Raw genomic sequence first — 20976 nt, 5'->3', positions numbered from 1 at the left:
CTGCACTTTAGACTTGAATATCCAGGTCTAGCCTACATTCAAGGACAGATTTGCAAGGGCATGGATACCTGAAGGATTAATTAGGGCCCTTTGTGAGGCTTTCCTAGAGGCACATAATGTAATCATAGAAAGAAAAGCCAACTCCCACTCAATATCTCTTACTAAACTCTCATTATACAAGACTTTCTGATGCAAATGAGGAGTAAGGCCAAGCAGTCAGTTCTCAGAAAACACCAGCCAGACACTGTAATAATTCACCTCTGACACTTGTTATATAGTAACAGATGGCACAGGTCTGAGGGCTTAGTCACCAAGACTACCCCACCTGCTGCCACCCTATATCTGTGCTTCTGACTGGCCAGCTGGACATTGAACTATATTCTTCCTTAGGTACAAATAATTTGTAGCTTTTATTGGTTTATTATGATATGAAGAGTTACCTAATGTAATGTGTGGAAGAGTGGGTGTAGGGCTTCCTGTCTTTTCCAGGTGTACTGCCTGAAGGAACACATTTTGCTGTTCAGAAACTCCTCAAACCCAGTCTAAGGTTTTTTTTGTTTGTTTGTGTTTTTTTGGTGGGAGGGTTGTTGTTGAGACTTAACTGCGTAGATTTGGTGAGGAAAACCCAGCAAGGCCTGTCTGTCCAGGTTCTTCTTGGACTCTGTGAAGCATTACCTACTCCAGGTCATGGAGCAGGAGCCCGCTGGGATGAGGAGGATATTATAACCTACTAACAGAGTAGACTATGAGCCAGGAACTATGGACAAAGAGCAAAAAATGGATGTCAATGTTACCACAGGTGTTTTGAGCCATCTTAATCCTGCCTACAGTAATCACTGTTGAGAGCTTGAGTCATATCCTAGTAAGCTTTGCTATGTGTTGTAAATATTTGTCCACACAGTCAGGCAGTGGTGGTGTGCTCCTTTAATCCCAACACTTGGGAGGCAGAGACAGGTGGATCTCAGTGAGTTCAAGGCCAGCCTGGTTTACAAAGTAAGTTCCAGGACAGCCAACACTGTTAGACAGAGAAACCCTGTCTCAAAAAAACAAAAAGAAAAATGAGAAATTGTGCACACACACATTATCCTCAATCAATGTTTGACATGTATCCAAAGTCTTCACTACTGCCTGGCCATTCTGTTTTGGCCCCTGTCTGGCCACTGAGCCTACCAAACAGCTGGGAGATTTTTCTATGTTAGTAGAAGCCTACCAGTGGTGTGAATGTTGTAGGGTGACTGGCCTGTCCCTGGTCCTAAAGGTAAGCTTAAGGTCACAGAGCCAACCTGGTTGCTTTAATTTTTTTCCTGAAAGCCTTGCAAATGGCTTTTTTTTTTTTTTTTGAGACAGGGTTTCTCTATTGTTTTGGAGGCTGTCCTGGAACTAGCTCTTGTAGACCAGGCTGGTCTTGAACTCACAGAGATCCGCCTGCCTCTGTCTCCCAAGTGCTGTGAATAAAGGCGTGCGCCACCAACGCCCGGCGCAAATGGCTTTTTAAAATCTCAGTTTTTTCATATTTCCCTAGGAATGTTGAATTCTCCACTTTTTTCTTCAGCAGCTTATCCTGCTCCTGAGTTATGGGACTAACTGTAAATAACAGTACTGCTAAATATTAAATTTAAAATACAGAATAACATGGTTACATATTTAATACATGTTAGAATGTGAATCAAAGATATAGAGTGATCACAAAGGCATATATCATACTTAGCTATGTTGGGCCCCATTTTTAATTCCTGGGAATGGGATGAGTATATCTTTTTAAAAGATATACTTGATGATGGAAAAAGCAGACACATGCTACTTCCTTATATTTTTGTTTTGTCTTTTGATTTTGTTTTGTTTTTCAAGACAGGGTTTCTGTGTGGCTTTGGAGGCTGTCCTGGAAATCACCCTGTAGACCAGGTTGGCCTTAAGCTCACAGAGATCTACCTGCCTCTGTCTCCAAAGTGCTGGGATTAAAGGCGTTCACCACTATTGCCTGGCCACATGCCACTTTTAAATGAACCATTTCAGGAATCTTAATAGAAAACTGGTTCATAAAAATTCCAAATATATTATCAGGGTTCACTTGCCTAGTGGGTGTCTTTTGCTGAGGAGGACCTGTTTCCCTTGTCTTTTCAGAGGCAGTCAAATGCTTCTCAGGCACTCTGTGACATCATCAGGCTGGGCAGAGACCAGGGTAGTCAACTGCAGGAGGCTGTGGAGCCAGACCCCCTCCTCATAACACTGGAGTCGTGAGTGATAGTGGGCCGTGGTATGGTGGGCCCCACTGAATCATGGGCATGTCTCGGAACCTGTTTTGAACACAGGAGATGACACTGGCGTCGCTAATTCAGAGTCCAGAAAGGGATATCACTGGAAGCCCTGGTGGTGCAGGCAATTGGGACCAGTGGGATTATATGTTATATAAGCTTTGCATACCTGGCTTTGATCCTGAACAAAGCTAGAATGAGTCCCCACCTGGCTTACGGTGCTGTGGTGTCCTCTGGGGAAGAATGTCCTTGCATTATGTCTGTGTGTCTGTTCTGCCAGACAGTAACCTCTACATATGTCCAACAGGCAGGATTGTGTGGAGCAGCTTCTGAAGAACATGTTTGATGGGGATCAGATGGAGAGCTGCCTGGTCAGTGGGATGCAGGTGCTGCTTGCCTTGCTGGAGCCAAGGCGTGTTGGGTGAGCCTTTCCCTTGAAAAGCAGCATACATTGTCCCTATGCCACAGGATATAGGTATCTAGGAGGAGCCAGGAAATGCTCTATTTTTAATTAATTTTGGTTATACAAATTGTAATGTGGATAGACACTCTGGTTGAAAGGTCTCCTTTGCAGCTGTAGCTAGATCCTCTTTGACCCTCACTAGTAGGCATAGTTTCACCTGGCCTGCTGGCACTCTGTTACTGGTTGCAGTATGTTTATAGAAGCATATGGGATACATGTGGTTTTCTCTAGGGCTGCTCTGGTCACTATCTACAGTGCATGAGTGTCTCCTGCAGGGAGGGCTCTTCTACTTCAGCATGTGTCTGCTGCTTACATGTCTGTCTCCATGCTAGGGAAGGACACATGCTGTGTTCATCTGTCACCCACAGGCGATAATTTCTCTGCCAAGTGTTCAATAAGACACTTTGTTTTGGGGCTGGGGCTGTCCTTCCCTTTTTTCTTTCTTTTCTTTTCTTTCTTTTCTTTCTTTTTTTGATGTATTTATTTTTTTGTGTATGAGTGTTTGCCTGAATGAATGAATGTATGTGCACCATATGGTTGCACCTGTGGAGGCCAGAAGAGGGCAACAGGGTCTCTGGAACCTGAGTTACAGGTGGTTGTGAGCTGCTAGATAGGTGTTGGAAATCAAACCCAGGTTTTCTGCAAGAGCAGTAAGTGCTCTTAACCATTGAGCCATTTCTCCAGCCCTTGTCTTTCATTTCTTTTCCATATTTCAGGTGCTATTTAAAAACCCAGCATGGAGTCCTAAGAGACAGAGACAGCCAAAATGTGGCCCTTTTTCTCCAGTGTTCCTCTCTGTCCCAGGAGATCATTATGGGGACAGGTGATTCAGTGTAGAAAACATGTGACCCCTAAGTCTGTGTCTGCCTGGAAGACAGACATACTGGTCAGGGAAGTGTTTTCTGAGAGGCCCCATTTAGCCAAAGAGGATTCCATGATGAGCAAAAGCATAGTGCTAAAATATAGATAAGGAGGTATGAAGCTTGAAGGTCACCATACTGGTTATTCTCAGTATTGCTATTGGCAGCCTTCTGAGGCAAAGTACCACTTCCTAACTAAGATAGGAGGAAGCAGGAGACATGAGTTGGTGTGAAAGGTTGAATTTGTTTGGGAATGTAGGTGATTGAGAACTTTCTAGGACCCCAAATATAAATTCTAGAAAGTGAACTGATCCCAGGCTGGCCCAGAGATCCTAGCAGGCTATATGTAGCCACAGCCACTTAAAACATGATCTGATCTTACCTTGTGAGCCACAGATAAGACAACAGATTGTGGGGAGTCAGTAGCAGAGGAGTCCCCTGGAAGGCATGTCACAAAAGGAGATAGTGAAGGAGGATCTTGACATTGCTAAGCACTGAGACCTCCCCCCACCCCAGCCTTTTCAACGGACATTCAAGCTCCATCATTGGATTAAGGTTCTCTGCAGCCACCAAACAAACTCTAAGATGTTTCTGAACTGTTCTGTTGTCACATGTTGGGGGTAATATTCCAACTGTCCCTCAAGGCAATTGCTGTATTTCCTCATGTGGGGGTGAACTGCATTCTTTCCTGGTATTACTAATACACACACACACACACACACACACACACACACACACACACACACACAGGACAAGAACAAGAAATTGGGTAAATCTCTTCCCAAAACTACCTCAGTACATCAATATTAGTGTATTGCCTAAAAAATAAGTAATCATTTTCTCTACTTTACAACTAGAATATTAATTTCTTTAACAAATCCAGAAAGTATAGACCACTTTTTTAAAATTATTTTTTTAAAGATTTATTTATTTATTATGTATATATACACTGTTCTGGCTGCATGTATCCCTGCAGGCCAGAAGAGAGTACCAGATCTCATTTCAGATGGTTGTGAGCCACCGTGTGATTGCTGGGAATTGAACTCAGGACCTCTGGAAGAACAGCCAGTGCTCTTAGCCACTAAGCCATCTCCCCAGCCCCAATATTTTTTTATTTTATTTTACGTGCACATTTGTTTGTGTGAGGATGTCAGATCCCCTGGAACTGGAGTAACTGACAGTTGCTGCCATGTGGATGCTGGGAATTGAACCTGGGTCCTCTGGAAGAGCAGCCAGTGCTCTTAAATGTTGAGTCATCGCTCCAGCCTCATAGACCACTTCTGAAAGGCAAACTCAGCCCTGCATGTGATGGAAGAACAACATAAAATTTAAAAAAACAGAAAGAGAACCAGGCACGGTGGCCTATGCCTTCAATCACAGTACTAGTGAGGCAGAGACAGGCAGGTTTCAGGCTAGCCAAGGGCTACATAGAGCTTTTTCTTTTTCTTTTCTTTCTCTCTCTTTTTTTTTCAAGTCAGGGTATTGTTTTGGAGGCTGTCCTGGAACTCACTCGGTAGACCAGGCTAGCCTCGAACTCACAGAGATCCACCTGCCTCTGCCTCCCGAGTGCTGGGATTAAAGGTGTGCGCCATCAACGCCCAGCCTCACTTTTTTTTTTTTTTTTAAGAGAAGAAAGAAACTCACAGAATCAACTAACTTGGGCTCATAGGGCCTCATAGAGACTGAACTGACAACCAGGGAGCCTGTATAGGTCTGACCTAGGTCCTCTGCATACATGTTACAGTTGTATAGCTTGGTCTTCTTGTGGGACTCCTAAAAGTGGGAGCAGGGGCTGTCTCTGGCTCTGTTGCTGGCTTTTGGAACCCTATTCCTCATACTGGGCTGCCTCATCCAGCCTTCACCTTGATATGCCATGTTTGGTTGACATTCATGGGAGGCCTGACTTCCTCAGAACAGAAATGGAGGAGGAGTGATTGGGGAGGTAGAGGGGAGGTGTGGGGAGAGCATCTGGAAAGAGAGGAAGGAGGGAAATAGCAGTCAGGTTGTAAAATAAATAAACAAATAAATAAATAAAGTTTTTAGTAGTTAAAAAAGGCAAAATAGAAGTATTTTTATTCTTTCATATATCACACCCTGCCCACACTCCACTCCTCCAAGTACCCCCCCACTTTCCCTCTCCCCCAGATCTACTCCTATCTGTTTCCCTTCAAAAACAAAAACAAACAAACAAAAAACCCAGCAGGCCTCCCTGGGATATCAGCCAAACGTAGCATGACAAGTTACAGCTGTTAAATAAATTTTATACGCTAACCATTGTTTCCCTTCTTCCTCTCCTCCCAGTCCTCCTCTCTTCTATTCCTGTCCCCGTCCACTCCCACTCCTCCATTTCTGTTCAGAGGAGGGCAGACCTCCCGTGGGTATCAACCAAACACGGCATATCAAGTTGAAGGCTGGACACATGAGGATAAGGGTCCCAAAAGTCAGCAAAAGAGCAGAGACAGCCCCTGTTCCTTTGATTCTTTATTTAGGTTTTTTTCTGTATTGATCTCATATTACTTTTATTAATTGGGAAATATATTTACATACATATATATCAGAGGAATTGTCTTGAAAAAGCAAAGAAACTATGTGGCTTGGTTCTTTGTCTCCTGGTTCTCACTTGAAGACTGGGGACCCCTTCTAGGGATTAAGGGAACAGCAGGGCAGCAAGTCCTGTGTCACTCTTTTGCCTTGTGCTTTTGGATTTCAGCCATAAGTGTTTTGCTAAGGGGCCGAAAGCCTTTCTCTTCCCAGTACACTGGTCACCAGAAAATGTGTAATGTCCTGAGTAATGTTCCTTTTCAGATTTGTCTTTGGAAAACCCAACAAGAACTTTTGGGAGACACTGGGCAGAATGTTGACAAGGTGAATGGGGAGTGCTAGGACATGGTACAAATGCCAAGGCTCTGCTGCTGTCTTTATCCACAGAACAGAAGGCTTGGTGGACTCCTTTTCTCAGGGACTGGAAAGGTCATACTCCGTCAACAGCAGCATCCTGCATGGCATCGAGCCACGGCTGAAGAACTTCCATCAGCTCCTGCTCCACCCGCCAAAGGTAAATGGCTGAGAGATTGTTAGGGACATTGAGAGACATTCGGTGGCGTAATGTACAGGCTAAGACAGAATGTAGAGTTACTTTGATGCTTTGATGCTGCCATTCGAGATGCTAACTGGAGTACCAACCACTGGGCAAATGTTAAAATCTGCTGTTAGCGAGGAATACCCATGTTGTCTCTACTAGGAGAGGCCTGGGAGTAGGACATTTGCATACTCCCCAGGTAACTAAGCATGACCAGCCTCTGGGTTGGGGCACACCTAGCCAAGGGTGACTCAGTTCCTGGGGCCCCAGATCCTAGGGGAGCTCAAGGTAGTTGTTGGGTTAGGCTGGGGAGGGTGAGGTTTACAAAGGTCTCCACTGCCTCCTGCCCACCAGGTCTTCTCCAGCAGCCGCCTCCCATTGCTGTCCTTTCCCACACACAGTTCCCACACTTTTCCTAGTACACCCACCTTACTGACTGCCTTGTCCGTCTTGTTCCCCCAAACACACTAATAAGGAAGGATTCATGGAGGCAAGAACTCTGTTTTGTCAGCCTCAAACATTCAGTTTATGGAAAAGGGGACAGAGATGGATCAGAGAATTCCTGAATCCAATCTAATGAAGCAAGCTTGGGGCCAGTGAGATGGTTAATGGGTAAATGCTTTCTGTATGAGCCTCAGGACCTGAGTTTGATTCCTCGGAATCGTATAAAGGTGAAAGGAAAGAATCAACTCCACAAAGTAGCCCTCTGACCTCCACACATGTAGCATACAAGGGCCAGGAGCATGCACACACACACATACACATAGTGCACACATAAGTACGTACATAATATACACACATGAACACTTTTTAAAACTGGGAAAAAAGCTATGCTGCTAATGAGGTAAGCTCTTAGCTCAGAATCCCCCAAAGAATTCTATGAGATACACAGCCAAGCATCATGTTCATGTTTGCTTCAGATTGGGACTGCTAGCTTTATCATGAACACATTTCATATGCTATAGTAGTGGTCCTTTGGCCTAGTAGACCCAGGAAAAAGAGTCCCTTGGCTTCTTAAGGCCTTTGATCCCCTTATCCATTCTTTTTGACCGAGAGGGGAGAAGAGAGTCCTTCATCCTGTGGATTTCTTCACTTCTTCTTGCAGGAAGCCCTGTCTTGACCACACCCTACTCTCTCCAGGCCAGGCATATCATAGGTGAGTGACATTGTTTGTTATAAGACTCCAACTGGGTGGTGCCTCCTGTGTTTGCAGAAAAAAGCAATCCTGACCACTATTGGCGTGCTCGAAGAGCCCCTGGGGAATGCTCGTCTTCATGGTGCACGCCTCATGGCTGCACTGCTGCACACAAACACGCCCAGCATCAACCAGGAGCTCTGCCGGCTCAACACCATGGACTTACTGCTGGTGAGTCAGCACCATAGCTAGCTCTGCTTGCCTGTATGTGCCATGCACAGTCTGCAGTTGAGCATGGAGATGGGTCAGAAACACTGGGCAGGGTTCAGCAGGGCAGGCACTTCAGCATCTGGGCAAGGAGAGTTGCTGATATGGAGGACTTGATCATGGGTCTCTGATGGCGCACACTGAGCACACAGGTATGTGATTCAGTCTTAGGTTCACAGTAGCCTGAATCATAGGAATGTCCCTGATGACAGAGACAGGTCAAAGTGTCCTGAGAGGTGGATCTCTGAGTTTAAGGCTAGTCTCGTCTACATAGTAAATTCCATTACACCCAGAACTACATAGTAAGACCTTGTCTTAAAAAAAAACACACACACAGTCGGGCGTTGGTGGCACACGCCTTTAATCCCAGCACTCGGGAGGTAGAGGCAGGTGGATCTCTGTGAGTTCGAGGCCAGCCTGGTCTACAAAGTGAGTTCCAGGACAGCCTCCAAAGCAATACAGAGAAACTCTGTCTTGAAAAAAACAAAAAAACAAACAAAAGCACACACAAAACAATAAAAAAATAACAAAGTAAAAGGGTCCTGAGAGAGAAGGTCATTGTCTTTTAGAGTAGATCCTTGTGGCTCTTGCCACATTCAGTAGAAAATGTTCCTCTGTTAGTAGAAGCTACCCAGTGGCCTGCGAGTTACTTTTTGGGTATTTGTTTATTTGGTTTTGGTTTTTGAGACAAGATATCTCTGTGTAGCCTTGACTGACCTGGGACTTGCTATGTAGATCAGGCTGGCCTCCCAGGAGTTTAGGATTAAAGGCATGTATCACCATGTCTGGCCAGAATGCTGTAGATTTCTGATGAGAGAGATGTACTAACAGTAGTAACCTGCCTGTTCTGGCTCTGGACAGCAGGTGCTACTACAGAGAGCTTGTGGCTGTTTCCTTGAGCAGGAAGATATGACAGGGAAGAGTCATTGCCCTGTGTGAGTACTGTAGACATGCACAGTCCCTTCTGGCGTGCCCTGCAGCCTCTCTTCTCAGAAAGCAGGAAGCTCCCTCAAATATGGCACTGCTAGGTGTGGTGTTGAATACACTCTGGAGATAGTGGGCTACAAGAGACCCCCACACACATATGCCACCAAAAGTTACTTGGCACTGCTACAGCAGATTTCAGATTATATTGGGGTATGTTCATAAAAGGCTCATTTTCCTTTTCTTTCAAGAACAATTCTATCTGAATTTTTAAAGGTATATGCCACCACCGCCACCACCTGGCCCTGCTTACTTATTTCTCTTTTTTTTTTTTTTTTTTTTTTTTTTTTTTGGTTTTTTCGAGACAGGGTTTCTCTGTAGCTTTGGAGGCTGTCCCGGAACTCGCTTGGTAGTCCAGGCTGGTCTCGAACTCACAGAGATCCACCTGCCTCTGCCTCCCGAGTGCTGGGATTAAAGGTGTGCGCCATCAACGCCCGGCTTACTTATTTCTTAAGACAGGGTCTCACTATGTTTCTCTGGATGACCTGGAACTTAAGTACATCAGGGTGGCCTTGGACTCAGCAATTCTTCTGCCTCTGCCTTCCAAGTGCTGGGATCACAGGTGCGTGCTACCACACCTGGATCTACCTTACTTTTTGAGAGAGGGTCTCTTACTGAATGTGAAACTTGCTGATTCAGCTAGTGGTTGGCCAGCAAGCAGGGACTCTCATCTTCATCTCCCTAGTGCTGAGATTACAGGTGTGTACTGCTGAGCATGACTTGTACATAGACACTGGAGATTGAACTCAGGTCTCTGATGCTTGTATGGCAAGTACTTAGCCATTTTCCTGGCCCTTGCTTACTTTCTTTTGTGTCTCTGGTCCTTGGACTAGATCCCAAGTAAGTACTCCATTATTGAGATACCCTATAGATCTTGTATATTCATTCATTTATGTATTTATTCATTCATTCAACTACTCAGCAATTCTAGGAACTGAATCCAGGCGCTTGCATATGACGGACAAGCACTCTACCACTAAAATATATGCCCAACTATAGTTGCTTTTTTTTTATGGGGGCTGTCCTCTGCCTCTTGAGTGCTAGGATTAAAAACATGTGCCATATGCCTCACTTTCTTTCCTTCACATTCATTTTGTATTTATTGTGGGGGAGTGGGGCATGTGTGTGTATATGTGCTTGCATGTACACTCACAAATGCCAAAGCATGCACGTGGAAGTCAGACAATTTACAAGAATAAGCTTCTCTTCTGCCATGTGAGTCCTAGGAATGAAACTGTGGTTTGTAAGTTGTGGCAATAAGCAGTTTTACCCACTGGACATCTACTTGCCCCCACCTTAAGGAAACCATTATGCAGAGAAACTGGAAAGCTTGTATATTGCACACTCTTGGTGGGACCGCAAAACAGTATAGCTGCTTTGGAAAAGTTTGGTGGTTCCTCAAAATGTAACTGTAGAACTGCCATGAGATCTTGTATATCCACTCTTAGGCAAGCATCTGAAGACCTTAGCCAGATAGCTCTGTACACTCAAGATCACAGCAGCACTACTCACCACAGTAAAAAGCGTAAGCAGTCCTAGCACCTGCTGATAGATGAATGATTAAACTAAATATATACATATGGTTATAAATACTTCAGCTTTAAAAAGAAAGGATGTCTTGACACATGCTGCAATAGAGATGAACCTTGAGGCTGCTGTGCTTGGTGACATATGCCAGTCACAAAAAAAGCAATCTATGATTCTACCTAGACACATAATGTCCTGGAGTAGTCAAATTCAAAGACAGAAAGAATGGAAGTTGCCAGGGGCTAGGCAGGAGACAGAATAGAAACTTAATGTTTAGAAGGTATAGTTCTGTTTGGGAAGCGGAACAAGTTTGGAGATAGATAGCTGCAAAGTGTGTAATGCCACTAAATTGTACATGTAAAAACAATTAAAATCAGAACTAGCTACGGTGTGCATGCCTATCATCCCAGTACTTGGGAGGTAATGGGCAGCACAGACAGAGCAGTGTCCATAATTTTGCCCATTATGAGCAAAGTGATCTTTATGATGATGTGACTCATGTTGGTGCATGGTGTTTCCAGGCACAAAACAGATAAAAAATGTACTGCCGTTTTGTTTGATCTGTATAAAATCTATATGAAATAAGAAAAATGCTTAACCAAGTGAAAGAAAGTCTCCATGTATAGTGGCAAAAGGGAATCTCAACCTGTGAACTAATTTCTAGACTTGAACCAGTTTGCAGACCCAGAACTCCTTGAATGAAGGAACAACCAGGTTCTCCTGAGGAAGGGCCTTGATAAAATACCTTTTTACTGTTAGCCTGTCTCTTTTTCCAGAAGCATCTGCAGCTTTTCATAAGGGTAACTGTACACTGTGGGGCAGGAAACAAGCATACTTTCCTGGGCCTATTAGATACTGAATCTACACTGATGTTGATTCTAGGAGATTCCAAGAAACATTGTGGCCCTCTAGTTAAAGTAGGAGCTTAGAGAGATGAGGTCATTTATAGAGTTTTGGCTGATATTAGTATATCCAGTGGGTCCTAGAACTCATGTAGTTAATTTCTCTAGTTCCAGAATGCATAATTGGGATAGATATACTTAGAGGTTGGCAGAATTCTCACGTTGGTTCCCTGACCTGTGTGGTAAAGGCTACTTGGTTGTAAAGGCTAAATGGAAACCTTCAGAGTTGCCTCTGCCAAAGAAAACAGTGAATAAAAAACAGTATCACATCCCTGGAGGACTTGCAGAAATTAGTGCTGCCATCAGTGACTTGAAAGATGCAGAGTAGTAGTTCCCACCACATCTCCCTTTACCTCTCCTATCTGGCCAGATTAACACATCTCCTGGTACATGGTATGCAGCTATTGACTTAGCACGTGCCTTTTTTTTTCTAGTATCTATCTATAAGAACCACCAGAAACAATTTGTTTTCAGTTAGCAAGGCCAGCAGTATACCTTTACAGTTTCATCTCAAGGTTATAATAATTCTTTAGCCCTGTGTTACAGCTTAGTTTAAGGAATCTATCTCTTACACAAAATATCACATTGGTTCACTGTATTGACAATATGTAGATTAGTTTGAGAGAGCAGGACCACTTTGGACTTGTTGATAACACATATGAGTATCAGACAATGAGAAATAAATCCGGTCAAAATTCAAGGGCCTTCTACCTCAGTAAAATCCTTTGGAGTCTAGTGGTGTGGGACATACAGAGATATTCCTTCTAAGGTAAAGAAAGGATAAGTTATTGCACCTGGCCCCTCCTGCCACCAGAAAAGAAGCACAATGCTTAGTGGATCCATTTGGATTCTGGAGACAGCACATTCACCACTCGGGTGTGTTATTCCAGCCTATATACCAAGTGACGCAGAAATGGATGCTGTTTGGAGCCTTTGGCAGGCCTCTATAGGTGAATCCCTTGGGATTTTGGAGCAAGGCTCTACCATCATATGCAGATAACTATTCTCCCTTTGAGAGGAGAGACAGCTCTTTGCCTGCTATTGGGCCATAGTGGAAACTGAATGTTTGACAATGGGCCACCAAGTTACCATGTGACCTGAACTGCCCATCATGAGCTGGATGTTATCAGACCCACAAAGTCATAAAGTAGGCCATGCACAGCATCAGTTTATTGTCAAATGGAAATAGTATATATGCTATCAGGCCCAAGCATGTCCTGAAGGCACAAGCAAGTTACATGAAGAAGTTGTCCAAATGCTTATGGTTTATACTCCTATTACAATGCTGTCTGCTTTCAAGCATGTACCTGTAACCTCACAGAGTGCGCCCTATGATTGGTTGACTGAGGAAGAAAAGACTATGGTCTGGTTTACTGATGGTTCTGTACATTATGCAGCCACTGTCCAGAAGTGGACAGCTACAGCATTACACCTCTCTGGAACAACCCCGAAAGACTAGTGAAGGAAAATCTTCACAATGGGCAAAACTTCAGGCAGCACACGTGGTCATACATATTGTTTGGAAGGAGAAATAACCAGATGTTCAATTGGTCACTGATTCATGGGCTGTAGCCAGTGGATTGGCTAGATGGTCAGGAACTTGGAAAGAGTGTGATTACAAAATTGGTGAGAAAGACATTGGGGAAGAAGTATGTGTATAGATCTCTCCAAATGGGCAAAGGATGTAAATACTTGTTGACTTTAGCTGAGGAGGAGTACAGTAATCAAGTAGATGGGATGACCTGTTCTGTGGACAGTCAGTCCTTTACCCCAGCCATCACTGCCCAGAGGACTGAACAAAAGTGGTCATGGTAGCCGCGATGGGCTTGACAAAATGGGCTGTCACTCCCCAAGGCTAACCTTGCTACAGCTACTGCTGAGCGCCAAATCTGCCAATAGTAGAGACAAACACTGAGCCCCAAATGGGGCAACATTCTCTGGAATATCCAGCCAGTGACCTTGTAGCAGGTTGGCTACACTGGACCACTTCCTCTGGAAAAGACAGCACTTTGTCCTTACTGAAGTAGATACTCATTCTGCTAATGCATTTACCTTTCCTACATGTAAAACTTCTGCCAAAACCACCATTCATGGACTTAGAGAATGTCTTATCTGCCATCATGGAACTCCACGTAGTATTGCTTCTGACCAAGGAACTCACTTCACAGCCAGATAAATGTGACACTAGGCCCATGATCATGGAATCTACTGGTTTTACCATGTTCCCACTGCCCTGAAGCAACTGGCCTGGTAAAAAGATGGAACAGTCATTTGAAGACCAAGTTCCAGCACCAATTAGATGGCAGCAGCCTGGAGGGCTGTGGCAGGATTCCCTAGAAGACAGTATATACTTGGAATCAGTGTCCAAAATATAGTATGTTTTTCCTTACTATAACAAGGATCCATGGGTCCAGAAATTAAGGGGTGGATAAAGGAATGGTTCCACTCACTATCAGTCACCCCCCCAGTGATCCATCAGGAAATTTTTGGCATTCTGTTTCTGCAGCCTTGAATTCTTCTGGGCTAAAACTTTTGGTTCCAGAGTTGGGAGTGCTCCTGCCAGGAGCCACAACAAACATTCCATTAAACTGGATGTTCAGACTTCCCCCTGATCACTTTGGCATCTAATGTCCTTAAGCCAACAGGCTAAGGAAGGAATAACAGTGTTATGAGGGGTGGTTGATCCAGATTCCCATGTGGAAATTGGTTGCTTCTACTCAGTGGAGGTGAGAAGGATTGTGTCTGGAGTGCAGGAGGTCCCTTAGGGCATCTCTTGGTGCTGCTGTGTCCTGTGATTAAAGTCAATGGGAAACTACAACAACCTGATCCCAGGCAGGATGACAGAGAGCACAGGAGTAAAGGTATGGGTTACTCCTCCAGGAAAAGAGCCAAGACCTGCTGGGGTTCCTGCTGACGGCAGAGGAAATGCAGAGTAGGTAGTAGAGGAAAACACCAGCTAAGGCCACGTGACCAGTTATAGAAGCAATTATAATTGACACGAGTGTTTCTGTTTTGCTAAGAATGTACTTGTATAGATACTTGTGTTTTATTTTCTTTATTTATCATGTAATGTAACATTAATTAAGAGAATATTGATGTTTTTTTCATTTGTTTAAATAGGTTTTCTTTAGGACTAGGGATAGATAGCGTGGTGGCAGAGCACTTCATAACATACAAACCCTGTTCACATTAGAGATGTGGCTTGCTGTTCTTCCAGAGGACTCAAGTTCAGTTCTCAGCCCCCATATGGCAGCTCACAGCCATTTATAACTCCAGGCCCAGGAAATCTGCTGCCCTCTTCCGGCTTCCAAGGACATACATCTAAATGAAACACCTATATACATTTTTTAAAAAGTAAAATAAAATGAAACAACAAAAACCTATGAAGCCCTGTGTTCTGCTCCTAGTGATGTAAATGATAAATATATAAATCTGATCTTCTTTGAGTTCTTTTAGCATGTTTTGCATTATGTTTATTTATTTCTATGTGTGTGGTCCCAGGTGCCACCATGTGCATGTGTCAGTCAGAGTACAGCTTGTGGAAGTCAGTTCTCTCTGTCTATCATGTAGATCCTGGGAATTTAACTCTCAGATCCTCAGTGTTGGATTTCTGCTTCTTCCTTTGTTTTTTCCAGACAGTGTTTCTCTGTGTAGCTCTGGAGGCTGGACTCAAACTCAGAGAGATCCACCTGCCTCTGCCTTTAGAGTGCTAGGACTAAAGGTGTGTGCCACCACTACCTGGCCTGTTTTGTAGTTTTGGGTGCACTGTTTTTTTTGCCTCTTTTTTACTCTCAAGAATTTTATTCTTTTTTTTGGCGGAGAGGATCGAGACAGGGTTTCTCTGTGACTTTAGAGGCTGTCCTGGAACTAACTCTCGTAGAACAGGCTAGTCTCAACTAGATCTACCTGTCTCTGCCTCCTGAGTGCTGAGATTAAAGGTGTGTCACCACCGCCTAGCTTAAGGATTTTATTCTTATAAAAGTATAGTGTTGGTTTCCTTTATTGATACTGTGTAGAAACGAAATTTGCCTGTGTTGACTTTCTGTCCTACAATACTAGTGAGTTTGTTTCTTACCTCTAATAGTTTATATGAAGTCTTTAGTTTTTTTTTTTTACAAGATCATGTCATTTTGCAATGGGGATAATTGTACTTACTCTATTCTGATTTGGAGACCTGTGATTTTCGTTCTTGCCTAATTGCTCTGGTGAGGACCTCAGCACTACACTGAGTAGAAGGTGCCCATATCTTGGTCCTGGAGGAGTTTTCAGTTTTGTGCCATTGAATATGATATTAGGTATAAACATTTTGTAGATACCTTGAAGAAGTTTCCTTCTATTTTTAGGTTTTTTTAGGCTTTTTCCCCCATAAGATTTGACTTTTATCAAATAGTTTTTCTCTGAAAGAGATACTTTTGATTTTTATCTTTCACTCTATTTTGATTTATTTCCTGTGTTGAACTACCCCTGCTCTCTTTATCCAGGAATAGTCCCATTTAATTATGGTGAGTGGTTCTTTTAATGGGAAGCTGGATTCATCTTGCTAGTATTTGCATCAATATGTATAAGGCATACTAAAGGTTTCTTGTCACATCCTTGACTTGTTTTAGTATCAGATCAATGCTAGCCTCATGGGACAAGCCACACAGTGCTCCTGCCTCTTCCACTTTGGAGGAGTTTGAGAAGGATATGTGTTCAGTAGAGAGGCTGAAAGACAGCTCAGCAGTTAATACTTGCTGCTCTTGCAGAGGACTCAAGTTTGGTTCCTAACACCCACATGGCAGCCTGTAACTATCTATAACTCCAGTTCTAGGGGATCTGGCACCTTCTCCCAGCCTTCACAGGCATCAGGCACACACATGGTACACAGACATACATGCAGTCAAAATATCCAGGCACATAAAATTTTTTTTAAGAGTCTGGAGAGCCGGGCGTTGGTGGCGCACGCCTTTAATCCCAGCACTCGGGAGGCAGAGGCAGGCGGATCTCTGTAAGTTGGAGACCAGCCTGGACTACCAAGCAAGTTCCAGGACAGCCTCCAAAGCCACAGAGAAACCCTGTCTGGAAAAAACCAAAAAAAAAAAAAAAAAAAAAAAAGAGTCTGGAGAAATGGCTCAACAGTTAAGAGCAGTGGCTGCTCTTCCAGAGGAACTGGGTTCAATTTCTAGCACCCACATGGCAGCTCATAACTGCCTGTTGCTCCAGGTGCAAAATCTAACACTTTTACATAGTCAGACATGCAGGTAAAACGTAAGTGTATAATAGTAAATGGAGTTCTTAATTGGTCTAAGTAATATAAACCCAGAGTCAGATAGAGAAGGAGCAAGCCGTGGCACACCTTACCTCCTTAGCATCTCAGCAGACAAGAGAGTGAGTTCCTGTTTCTCCCTGCTTATATCCTGTTACTGACCAGCTACCCCACTCCCTGTCTGTCTGTACAGACCTTCAGATCTCTATGGTTAGCAAGTGGAAGCTCCATTCTCTGACCTTCTTCAGATGGGCTTTATTTGAACAAGCAAGCCATCACCACACAAATGCATGTGAAATAAAAATAAATAAATTTTTTAATTAAATGTTTGGTAGCATTCACCATTTAGTTCATATGTTCTCATTTTTCTTTGTTGAAAGGTGATCTAGATAGCACAGCCTGCTACTTTTTTTGTAGTGTTTTTCTCTTTAGTAAAGATTTATTGACTTATCATGTATACAGTGTTCTGCCTGCATGCATCCCTGGTACCAGAAAGGGCACCAGATTTCACTATAGGTGGCTGTGAGTCACCATGTGGTTGCTGGGAATTGAACTCAGGACCTCTGGAAGAGCAGCCAGTACTCTTAACCTCTGAGCCATCTCTCCAGCCCCAGTCTGCTGCTTCTAAGGTAGCTTAAGGTCATATAGCCAGTAAAAGTAAAGTTAAGGTCTGGAATTGCTTCTTTCTTTTCTTTTTTGTCTTTGGGATGGGGGTCTCACTATGTAGCCTTAGATGGCCTGGAATTCACTATGTAGACTAGGCTGGCCTTGAACTCACAGAGATCTACCTACCTCTGCCTCCCAAGTGCTAGGAATAAAGGTGTGCACTACACACTCAAAAAGGGATTGTGTGTCTTTTGGAGAAGTATGTCAAATGGATGACTTCTCTGCTTGATGTAATCTTTGTTATAAAGGAGGGGCCTAAACTTATACCCACCTCTCTACCTAGCACACACCTGTGTATGCAGCTGGGTCTGGGGTTGTGGCCTGCTATAACCCTGGCCTGTGTGGGATGGCAGTAGTGGACATGGTCCAGAGTGAAGGACTAAGCCTTTCCTCCTCTCCTTACCCTGGTCTGGAAATGGCTCTGTGGGAGACAGGATCTCTTTAGTCCGCTGTGGTTCCTTGTCTAGGCTTTGCCGATGGTGCTCCATCTCCATCTCTCTCACAGATGCCTGGCACACGTCAGTCTCATGTTCATGTGGAGAAGATGCATGTTGTCACTCATCCCACTGGAGTCCCAAGTTTAGCGTACTTCTGTTTACTCACTGGTCAGAGACAAAATAGTGAAAGAATTTTAAATTCTTAGAGTTGAAATAGGTTTCAAGTAATATAACATAAAATATATAAAGTGTAAGGTAGACTTTATAGTAAAATGCATAGCCCTTTAAAGACACCGTAAAAGAAAAAAGTACTCAAAATTAGCTAAGTTTCTAATTTAAGGGACGAAGAATCCACAGAAAGTAGAGGACAGTTATATGGGTGATATCCGAGGTCACTGAGATGTATGCTAAGTAACTAGCAAGAGGGCAGTGGTCAGGGCACATCTTCACAGAACTTCCTAAGTGAGAAACTGGCCTCAGGAAGGCATCCCAGCACACCAGCAGCTGCACACTTGGAATTAGCAGATGCGGTTCTGAGATTGATTCCCCTTCACCATATAGTTCAGCTGTTTGGAGAAGACCCATCTAAAGACTTTTTTCTGTCCTCTGTTTACTCAGGACTTGTTTTTTAAGTACACCTGGAATAACTTTTTGCACTTCCAAGTGGAACTATGCATAGCCGCTATTCTCTCCCATGCTGCCCGGGAGGAACCAGCAGAAGCCAGTGGATCGAATGGCAAGGTGGAGCCTCTGCAGGGGAGTGGCGATGGGGCTGGGAAGCCGGAGACCCCGCAGTCCATCACCAGCCTTCCTGAGAACACGATGGTGACCCATGTAAGTCAGTGCCCTTGTTCATCACTGCCAGTTGAGCCAGACCCAGGCGGCGTGGAGCTGTGCCACCTGAAGCCAGCGCTTCCTGGGCTCTGGTTGGTTATCCCCTAACCCTCACATGCGTCACAAGAAACATTCAGATTTGACAGGGTAAGAGTTGGGGACAGAGAAGGCAAGCCAGCATTTGCAAAGATGATCTTGTGGTTGTGGGTAGTCGGTAGGCAGATACCTGGATACCACTCCCCCTGCATGTCTGTGTTCACAAGCAGCCCCTTGCTCTGTTCAGTCCACCTTTATAACTAAACACAAAGGAGAATACAAGTGTCAAATTCTCATGGGAGCCAGGCATTGGTGGCACACGCCTTAAATCCCAGCACTCGGGAGGCAGAGGCAGGTGGATCTCTGTGAGTTCAAGGCCAGCCTGGTCTACAGAGCGAGTTCCAGAACAACCTTCAAAGCTACACAGAGAAACCCTGTGTTGAGAAAAAAAAAAAATTTTCTCACGGGAAAGCTTTTCAGAACTTTCCTAGAAGCCAGGTATACCAGCTTTCTCTGTGACTTCCTTTATTCTCCGTAGGATGACCGTATTGTTGTCACCCTACCCCTTCACCTAGGTTGATCACCTTAGCATTAAGAGTCTGCAACTCAATACAGAGAAACCCTGTTTCGTAAAACCAAAAAAAAAAAAAAAAAAAAGTCTGCAACTCAGTCTCTCCAACATCAGCATTTAATATTGTCCCTGGTAGAGAGCAGCCTATTGAATGTCTGCCAAGGAAGAAAGGGAGAAAACAGCTTGGGATCATAAGCTAAGCTGACACTCACCATGACTGCTGCCCAGTTTTATTGTGGTAAAGGACATTCTGGACCATGTTACAGGGCTGCCAGGAGGACAGAAGTTTGGGAAAGGGTTCCTGGGTCTCTGTTCATAAGCCTCATAGATTGGCAGTGCTTGATTCTGTTTAAAAGGTCTCAGTGCTGCTTGCTTAGGGTAGGTATCCTGGCAACCTGTGTGCAGACAAATCTAGTAGGAGCTAATACTGGATAAGATGCATTCCATCTGTTCCACGGTTTATGACCCAGTGACTAAACAGCCATTAGACAGGTGATTGCAATGGCATGAGCTACATGGGGACAGGGAGTACTTACTATTTATGGAGGGCCATATAGACCAATAGGGCCCCCCAGATAGTGACAGTGAAGGTGTGAGTTGGGATCTGAAACAGACATCCTATATACAAGAAAACAGCCTGGGCCGGGCGATGGTGGCGCACGCCTTTAATCCCAGCACTCGGGAGGCAGAGGCAGGTGGATCTCTGTGAGTTGGAGACCAAGCCTGGTCTACCAAGCGAGTTCCAGGACAGGCTCCAAAACAATACAGAGAAGCCCTGTCTTGAAAAACCAAAAAATAAAAAAAAAAAAAAGAAAACAGCCTGGAGCTAAGGATCCCAGAGAATTGATGGGACAGTGGCCAGCAGTATAGGAGGAGGCCCACAGGAGGGAGGAAGGAGATATTCTAGCATGTTGGCGAAGCATAGACTGTCCTTTACTATATTCACTGGTCTTCATTCTCAGGGCATTCAATAGCATGAGACTTGGAGCCCTTGAGCATCAGTGATGTCATGGCCACAGGGTCTTCAGTGCTGATTTGCCAGCTCACTACCTGCAGCACCTAGGAGGCAGTGTGAACCTTGGGCTCCCACTCACACTGCTTGCCGCTCTGCTCTCACAGCTGTTCCAGAAGTGCTGCCTGGTGCAGAGGATCCTGGAAGCCTGGGAAGCCAATGACCACACACAGTAAGGACCCTGAGGAACCCCCTTGGCCAGTTAGGGATGCAGAGATGCATCTCATCAGGATGTTGGACACTGCAAGACTCCAGGCTCCATGTCAGGCATCAGCAGTGTGTAACATAGATATGTGCCTGGGACTGTTCTAGAAGGGGTCTTGCTACTGAGTAAACAGCAATAAGGGCTGCTCAGGAAGGAGTATGCAGGGAGGCATGGAGAGTGACATGTTGAGTGATGGATGACTGGGCCACACAGTGTAGGTAGGTGACCCTTCCCAACCTATCTTGCTTGGACTTTGTTTTGTTTTGTTTTTTTGAGACAGGGTTTCTCTATGTAGCTCTGTCTATCCTGGAACTCACTTTGTAGACCAGGCTGGCCTTGAACTCATGGAGATCTACTTACCTCTGCCTCTCGAGTGCTGGGATTAAAGGTGTGGACCATCACCACCAGGCCATGATTAGATTTTGTGCACTTGTGATCTCATTCTTTTTTTTAAAGATCTTTTTCTTTAATGTTTTTCCCAGTGTCAGGGTTTCATTACAT

General features: G+C 44.3%; 1 protein-coding gene across 9 annotated transcripts in view; it reads left to right on the top strand.

Annotated features, from left to right (window-relative positions):
- The window catches only part of Ppp6r2 (protein phosphatase 6 regulatory subunit 2), a 78613-nt gene that overhangs the window by 45921 nt on the left and 11716 nt on the right, over nucleotides 1–20976 (top strand). For all 9 annotated transcript variants that reach the window (XM_040753979.1, XM_040753980.1, XM_040753976.1 and 6 more), the window contains 6 exons: nucleotides 2122–2234; nucleotides 2560–2673; nucleotides 6504–6630; nucleotides 7868–8020; nucleotides 18436–18651; nucleotides 20378–20442. In XM_040753979.1, the coding sequence (XP_040609913.1) occupies nucleotides 2122–2234; nucleotides 2560–2673; nucleotides 6504–6630; nucleotides 7868–8020; nucleotides 18436–18651; nucleotides 20378–20442 (788 nt within the window). The remainder of the gene's footprint in view (nucleotides 1–2121; nucleotides 2235–2559; nucleotides 2674–6503; nucleotides 6631–7867; nucleotides 8021–18435; nucleotides 18652–20377; nucleotides 20443–20976) is intronic.

Source organism: Mesocricetus auratus, unplaced genomic scaffold (assembly GCF_017639785.1).
Source record: "Mesocricetus auratus isolate SY011 unplaced genomic scaffold, BCM_Maur_2.0 Super-Scaffold_100010, whole genome shotgun sequence".
Taxonomy (NCBI): domain Eukaryota; kingdom Metazoa; phylum Chordata; class Mammalia; order Rodentia; family Cricetidae; genus Mesocricetus; species Mesocricetus auratus.
The sequence above is the reverse complement of the archived record's forward strand: the minus strand, read 5'-3'. Positions and strand labels throughout refer to the sequence as shown.